Source organism: Salvelinus sp. IW2-2015, linkage group LG16, assembly GCF_002910315.2.
Source record: "Salvelinus sp. IW2-2015 linkage group LG16, ASM291031v2, whole genome shotgun sequence".
Taxonomy (NCBI): domain Eukaryota; kingdom Metazoa; phylum Chordata; class Actinopteri; order Salmoniformes; family Salmonidae; genus Salvelinus; species Salvelinus sp. IW2-2015.
The window spans coordinates 29,035,900-29,044,535 of NC_036856.1; the positions used below are offsets into that span (position 1 = coordinate 29,035,900).

General features: G+C 43.5%; 1 protein-coding gene across 1 annotated transcript in view; it reads right to left on the reverse strand.

Annotated features, from left to right (window-relative positions):
• Positions 1-321: 321 nt before the first annotated feature.
• The window catches only part of LOC139028911 (fibril-forming collagen alpha chain-like), a 55,780-nt gene continuing 47,465 nt past the window's right edge, over positions 322-8,636 (reverse strand). Inside the window, exon 4 of the mRNA XM_070447420.1 lies at positions 322-2,249. Within this exon, the coding sequence (XP_070303521.1) occupies positions 322-2,249 (1,928 nt within the window). The remainder of the gene's footprint in view (positions 2,250-8,636) is intronic.

The following is an 8,636-nucleotide window of genomic DNA, read 5'->3' on the forward strand; positions in this document are numbered from 1 at the left end:
CCATCCATTAAACACATTACATTCACTGTCCTCATAACAAAAACCAAGGAAAGATCCTATAAATAAACAAGTTTTTAGGAAGGGAAGACTTACTGGAAATTGTTTGCTGGCAGTTGAAGAGGTCTCTGAAGTCTCTGTTTGTGTTCCAAATGGTACCCTATTCCCCATGGGTCCTGGTCAAAAGTAGTGCACTACAGAGGGAGTGGGGTTCAATTTGGGACTCTATTTGGACATTAAGGGAGTCTGTCTATGTTTGGAGGCTTATCATGACAACCGTGATCTCAGTCAACTCAATTAAACTTCAATAGGCGAGTATTTAGACTAGCTTTCCCCCAGAGACCTCTCTTTCCCACTGAGACCTCTCTTTCCCACTGAGACCTCTCTTTCCTCTGAGACCCTCTTTCCCACTGAGACCTCTCTTTCCCACTGAGACCCCTCTTTCCCACTGAGACCTCTCTTTCCCACTGAGACCTCTCTTTCCCACTGAGACCCCTCTTCCCCCAGAGACTCTCTTTTCCTCTGAGACCTCTCTTTCCCACTGAGACCTCTCTTTCCCCCAGAGACCTCTCTTTTCCCTGAGACTCTCTTTCCCCAGAGACTCTCTTTCCACTGAGACCTCTCTTTCCCACTGAGACCTCTCTTTTCCACTGAGACTCTTCTTTCCCTCTGAGACCCTCTTTCCCACTGAGACCTCTTCCACTGAGAACCCTCTTTCCCACTGAGAACCCTCTTCCTCTGAGACCTCTCTTTCCTCTGAGAACCCTCTTTCCCTCTGAGACTCTCTCTTTCCCACTGAGACCCTCTCTTCCCTCTGAGACCTCTTTCCCACTGAGAACCCTCTTTCCCTTTGAGAACCCTCTTTCCCTTTGAGAACCCTCTTTCCCACTGAGAACCCTCTTCCCACTGAGACCCTCTTTCCCTCTGAGCCCCCTCTTTCCCACTGAGAACCCTCTTTCCCTTTGAGACCCCTCTTTCCCTCTGAGAACCCTCTTTCCCTCTGAGAACCTCTTCCCACTGAGACCCCTCTTTCCCACTGAACCCTCTTTCCCACTGGAACCTCTTTCCATGAGAACCCTCTTCCCTCTGAGAACCCTCTTTGAGACCCTCTTTCCCACTGAGAACCTCTTTCCCTTGAGACCCCCTCTTTCCCTCTAGACCTCTCTTTCCCCCAGAGACCCTCTTTTCCTCTGAGAACCTCTTTCCCTCTGAGACCCTCTTTCCCACTGAGAACCCTCTTTCCCTTTGAGAACCCTCTTTCCTCTGAGACCCCTCTTTCCCACTGAGAACCTCTTTCCCTTTGAGAACCCTCTTTCCCTCTGAGACCCTCTTTCCCACTGAGACCCCTTTCCCTTTGAGAACCCTCTTTCCCACTGAGACCCCTCTTTCCCACTGAGAACCCTCTTTCCACTGAGACCCCTCTTTCCCACTGAGCCCCTCTTTCCCACTGAGACCCCTCTTTCCCTCTGAAAGAACCCTCTTTCCCTCTGAGACCCTCTTTCCCATGAGAACCCTCTTTCCCTTTGGAACCCTCTTTCCTCTGAGAACCTCTTTCCTCTGAGAACCCTCTTTCCACTGAGACCCTTTCCCCACTGAGAACCCTCTTTCCCTTTGAGACCCCTCTTTCTCCTGAGAACCTCTTTCCCTCTGAGAACCCTCTTTCCCTCTGAGAACCCTCTTTCCCTTTGAGACCCTCTTTCCCTGAGAACCCTCTTTCCTCTGAGAACCCTCTTTCCCTCTGAGACCCCTCTTCCCTCTGAGAACCCTTTCCTTTGAGACCCCTCTTTCCCTCTGAGAACCCTCTCTTTCCCTCTGAGAACCCTCTTTCCCTCTGAGAACCCTCCTTTCCCTCTGAGAACCCTCTTTCCCTCTGAGACCCTCTTTCCCTCCTAGACCCTCTTTCTCCTGAGACCCCTCTTTCCCACTGAGACCTCTTTCCTTCTGAGACCTCTTCTGAGACCCCTCTTTCTCCTTGAGACCCTCTTTCCTCTGAGACCCCTCTTTCCCTCTGAGACCCCTCTTTCCCTCTGAGACCCCTCTTTCCCTCTGAGACCCCTCTTTCCCTCTGAGACCTCTCTTTCTCTCTGAGACCTCTCTTTCCCACTGAGATCCCTCTTTCCCTCTGAGACCCCTCTTTCCCTCTGAGACCTCTCTTTCCCACTGAGACCCCTCTTTCCTTCTGAGACCTCTTCTGAGACCTCTCTTTCTGAGACCTCTTCTGAGATCTCTCTTTCCCTCTGGGCTGTCTTCTTCTTAGACAGGGTCTAGTGGTCTGGCTAAAACACCCCGATCCACACACACACACACACGCACATACACATCCCATAATTAACACAGAGGTGAGCTCAGATTTAGGGTTGCGCAACCCTGAGTTGGCACAAGTCCATGACAAACCTCTCCCTTCACAGAGTGTGACCATGACCCTGCACCGTGCMRATCAACACATCTCAGTCTGGTGGCAGTGGAGAGACCATACAGTATAGTGCCAACTGAAATCACGGGACAGTTTCCTCGCGCAATGAGGTCTGGCCCGGAGATGAGCCCTCCTCAGTTCATTGAGCTTTTTCACGGCAAATGGCATGGGTTCCCTACATGTGTTGTACTTGTAGGAAAGAAGAATGGTCCTTGCTAGCATTTTTAAGTTGTCAGTTATACATTAAATAGAGGGAGAGGAGGGAGATTTGATTTTCCACATCAGACATCAGTCCTGTGAGACTGAAATATAAAAGACATCAGTAAACACATACAGTATATGACCAACTCAGTGGCCTTGTGGTTAGAGTGTCCTCCCTGTAATTGGAAGGTTGGGAGTTCGTTCCCTGGTCAAGTCATGCCAAAGACTGTAAAAATGGGACTGAATGTTTCTCTGCTTGACCCTCAGCATTAAGGAGATAGATTGKGAGTAAGGCCCTGCAAGAACTTTACATCAGGCTGCCTTACACTATAGAAAGAGGAGTTGAGCCAATCTGGCTTGCCAAAGCTCATGCAAGGCTACTAACACATATGGTTTGAGACAGTGACCTCAACTGTCTATCCAGTGTGTCTCTGCTAAGACATATGGTCTCATCCCAGGCTATTAAACGCTTGTTCATAAAGACCCTGCATACTAGACCTCTATCTGAAGCCCAGATGAAACATAGGAGGAACCTACAATGTCCATGTGAGGATGAATTATCCCCCTCTGTCCTAAGGAGACATGTGAGGCACCGTAAACGGTCTTCTAACAAGTAACGGAACGATCTCTAACAGGTAACGGTCTAACAAGTAACAGGTAACAGGTTAACGATGCAAACAGAGTAACGGTGTAACAGGTAACAGGTACGTAGTCTAAACAGGTAACGGTGTAACAGGTAAACAGGTTAACGATTAAACAGATACGGTCTAATGTAACGCCCTCCAGGAGTTACATTACCCCTGGGAGCCTCTTCTTCTTCCCCTCTCTACACAAGGAAGTTCCGTCAATGTCCTATGTAGAGCGAGCCGACCATTTGTCTTATGAACCTTCATTTATTTTTATTTTCAAGTTAAAGGTCCCTGCATTACTTCTCTGTGCAGGCATCTGTCCTCTCCCGTCCCTCCCTTCCATTGTCTCTCCTTCCATCTCTCTGTCTCTCACTTCTCTCTCTCACTCTCTCTCTCATTGTCTCTGTCTGTTCTGTCTGTCCTGTCTGTCTGTCTGTCTGACAGGCTAGGAGAAGACGCCACGTGTTTAAGGTGGGCCACATCTCAAATGTCAACACTTCAGAGGACTGTAGAGTGAAGAGCAACCACATGTAGCATTTAACATCTGCACGCCAGGGTAACAATCTAAACGGTAACGATCTAAACAGGTAACGGTTTAAACAGGTAACGGTCTAACAAGTAACAGGTAACAGGTAACGACAAACAGGTAAAGATCTAAACAGGTAACGGTCTAACAAGTAACAGGTACAGGTAACGATCTAAACAGATAACGGTCTAAACAGGTAACGGTCTAACAAGTAACAGGTAACAGGTAACGATTCTAAACAGGTAACGATCTAAACAGGTAACGTCTAACAAGTAACAGGTAACAGGTAACGATCTAAAGTAACGATCTAAACAGGTAACGATCTAAACAGGTAACAGTAACGGTCCTAAACAGGTAACGATCTAAAACAGGTAACGATCTAAACAGGTAACATCTAAACAGGTAACAGTAAAACGGTCTAAACAGGTAACGATCTAAACAGGGTAACGATCGAACAAGTAACAGTAACGATCTAAACAGGTAACGGTCTAAACAGGTAACGATCTAACAAGCAAACGGTAACAGGTAACAGTGATGATCTAAACAGGTAACGGTCTAACAAGTAACAGGTAACAGGTAACAGGTAACGTCTAAACAGGTAGCGATCTAAAAACAGGTAACGATCGAACAAGTAACAGGTAACGATCTAAAACAGGTAACGTCTAAACAGGTAACGAATCTAACAAGCAACCGGTAACAGGTAACAGGTGACGATCTAAACAGGTAACGATCTAAACAGGTAACGGTCTAAACAGGTAATGATCTAAACAGGTAACGATCGAACAAGTAACAGGTAACGATCTAACAGGTAACGGTCTAAACAGGTAACGATCTAACAAGCAACAGGTAACAGGTAACAGGTGACGATCTAAACAGGTAACGAATCTAAAAGGTAACGTCTAACAGGTAATGATCTAAACAGTAACGATCGAACAAGTAACAGGTACGGTCTAACAGGTAACGATCTAAACAGGTAACGATCTAAAACAGGTACGTCTAACAAGTAACAGGTAACGAGGTAACAGGTAACGGTCTAAACAGGTAGCGATCTAAAACAGGTAACGATCGAACAAGTAACAGTAACAAATCTAAACAGGTAACGTCTAAAACAGGTAACGATCTAACAAGCAACAGGTAAACAGGTAACAGGTGACGATCTAAACAGTTAACGATCTAACAGTAACGGTCTAAACAGGTAATGATCTAAACAGTAACGATCGAACAAGTAACAGGTAACAGATCTAAACAGGTAACGTCTAAAAGGTAACGAGTAACAGGTAACGATCTAAACAGGTAACGGTCTAAACAAGGTAAACGATCTAAACAGGTAACGGTCTAAACAGGTAACGGTCTAAACAGGTAACGAATCTAAACAGGTAACGACTAAACAGGTAACGATCTAAACAGGGTAACGGTCTAAACAGGTAACGATCTAAAAAATAACGATCTAAACAGGTAACGGTCTAAACAGGTAACGATCTAAACAGGTAACGATCTAAACAGGTAACGATCTAAACGGTAACGATCTAAACAGGTAACAATCTAAAAAAGATAACGATCTAAACAGGAAACGATCTAACAGGTAACGGTCTAAACGGTAAGATCTAAACAGGTAACGATCTAACAGAGAAACAGGTAACAGGTAACGACATTAAAAGCTCAAACAGGGTAGCACAGCTAGTACAGTAACATCAACGTACGGTCATACGGTCACCTAAACAGGTAACCGGTCTAACAATAACAGTACAGGTAACAGGTAACGTCTAAACGGTACTAGATTAAACAGTAGTCAACAAGATCAGTAAAAGACAGGTAACGGTCTAAACAGGTAACGGTCTAACAGGTACGATCTAACACGGTACAGTACGGTAACAATCAACGGTAACGGTCTAAAACAGGTAACGATCTAAACAGGTATAGCGGGTCTAACAAGTAAAGGTAAAAGGTAAAAGGTACGGTCCTACAAACAGGTAATCAGGCTAACAGGTACGATCTAACAAGCAACAGGTACAGGTAAGGTAACAATTACCAGTAACGGTCTAAAAAGGGGTAACGATCAAACAGGTAACGATCTAAAAGCAGGTAACGGTCTAAAAAACAGGTAACGATCTAAACAGGTTAACTATCTAAACAGGTAACGATCTAAACAGGTAACGGTCTAAACAGGTAACGGTCTAAACAGGTAACGATCTAAACTAGGTAACGATCTTAAAACAGGTAACGATCTAAACAGGGTAACGGTCTAAACAGGTAATCTAAAAGATAACGATCCTAAACAGGTAACGGTCTAACAGGTAACGGTCTAAACAGGTAACGGTCTAAACAGGTACGATCTAAAACCAGGTAACGATCTAAACAGGTTAACGATCTAAACAGATAACGGTCTAAACAGGTAACGGTCTAAACAGGTAACGATCTAAAACAGGTAACGATTCTAAACAGGGTAAGATCTAAACAGGTAACGATCTAACAAAGCAACAGGTAAACAAATCTACAGGTGACGATCTAAACAGGTAACGGTCTAAACAGGTAACGGTCTAAAAACAGGTAACGGTCTAAAACAGGTAACGATTAAAAAGGTTACGATCTAAACAGGTAACAATCTAAACGGTAGCGAATCTAAACGGTAACGATCTAAACAGGTAACGATCTAAACAGGTAACGATCTAAACAGGTAACGGTATCAGGTAACCGGTCTAAACGGTAGCGATCTAAACAGGGTTAACGATCTAACAGCAAAAGGTAACAGGTAAACGATCTAAACAGGTGACGATCTTAAACAGGTAACGATCTAAACAGGTAACGCTCTAAACATGATAACGATCTAAACAGGTAACGACTAAACAGGTAACGCTCTAAACCAGGTAACGATCTACTGTTGTTACAGGTAAAGGTCTAAACAGGTACGATCTAAAGGTAACGGTCTAACAGGTAACAATCTAAACAGGTTAACGGTCTAAATAGGTAACGATTAAAAGGTAACGATCTAAACAGGTAACGGTCCTAAAACAGGTAAACGGTTCTAACAAGTAACAGGTAACAGGTAAGACCTAACAGTGTAAGATCTAAACAGGTACGGTCTAAACAGGTAACGTCTAACAAGTACAGGTAACAGGTAACAAGGTAACGGTCTAAACAGGTAACGATCTAAACAGGTAAGCGGTCTAACAAGTAAACAGGTAAAGAGGTAACAGGTAAACGGGTCTAAACAGGTAAGGTCTAAACAGGTAACGATCTAACAAGCAACAGGAACAGGTAAAGGTAACAAATATAACAGGTACGGTCTAAAAAGGTAACGATCTAACAGGTAACGATTAAAACAGGTAAACGGTCTATAACAGGTAACGATCTAAACAGTAACTATCTAAAACAGGTACGAATCTAAACAGGTAACGGTCTAAACAGGTAACGGTCTAAACAGGTAACGATCTAAACAGGTAAACGATCTATAACAGTAACGATGCTAAACAGGTAACGGTCTTAACAGGTAACACACTTAAAAAGATAAGATCTAAACAGGTAACGGTCTAAACAGGTAACTGGTCTAAACAGGTAACGGTCCTAAAACAGGTAACGATCTAAACAGGTAACGATCTAAACAGGTAACGATCTAAACAGATAACGGTCAAAACAAGGTAACGGTATAAACAGGTAACGATCTAAACAGGTAGATCTAACAGGTAACGATCTAAAACAGGTAACGATCTAACAAGCAACAGGTACAATCTAAACAGGTGACGATCTGAACAGGTAACGGTCTAAAACAGGTAACGGTCTAAAACAGGTAACGGTCCTAACAGGTAACCGATCTTTAAAAAGGTTCGAATCTAAACAGGTACAATCTAAACGGTAGCGATCTAAACAGGTAAACGATCCTAAACAGGTAACGATCTAAACAGGTAACGATCTAAACAGGTAACGGTCTAACCAGGTAACGGTCCTAAACGGTAGCGATCTAAAACAGGAACGATCTAACAAGAAAAGGTAACAGGTAACGATCTACAACAGGTGACGATCTAAACAGGTAACGATCTAACAGGTAACGCTCTACACAGATAACGATCTAAACAGGTAACGATCTAAACAGGTTAAACGCTCTAACAGGTAAGATCTAAACTGTTAACGATCTAAACAGTAAAGCTAAACCAGGTAACGATCCCTAAACAGGTAACGGCTAAACAGGTTAACAATCTAAACAGGTAACGGTCCTAAATAGGTAACGATCTAAACAGGTTAACGATCTAAACAGGTAACGATCTAAACAGGTAACGGTCCCTAAAACAAGTAAGGTCCTTAACAGGTAACGGTCTAAACAGGTACGATCTAAACAGGGTGAACGGTCTAAACAGGTACGGTCTAAACAGGTAACGATCTAAAACAGGTAAACGATCTATAACAGGTAAGATCTAAACAGGTAACGGTCTAAACAGGTAACAATCTAAAAAAGATAACGATGCTAAAAACAGGTAACGGTCTAAACAGGTAAACGATCTAAACAGGTAACGGTCTAAAAGGTAACGATGCTAACATGTAACGATCTAAACAGGTATCTGATGCTAAACAGGTAACGTCCTAAACAGGTAACGGTCCTAAACAGGTAACGGTCTAAAACAGGTAACGATCTAAACAGGTAACGATCTAAACAAGGTAACGATCTAAACAGGTACGATCTACAAGCAACAGTAACAATCTAAACAGGTGACGATCTAACGAGGTAACGGTCTAAACAGGTAACGTCCCTAAACAGGTTAACGGTTAAAAGGTAACGATCTAAACAGGTAACTGATCTTAAACAGGTAGCGGTCCTAAACGGTAAAACGATCTAACAAGCAAGAGGTAACATCTAAACCAGGTGACGATCTAAAAACAG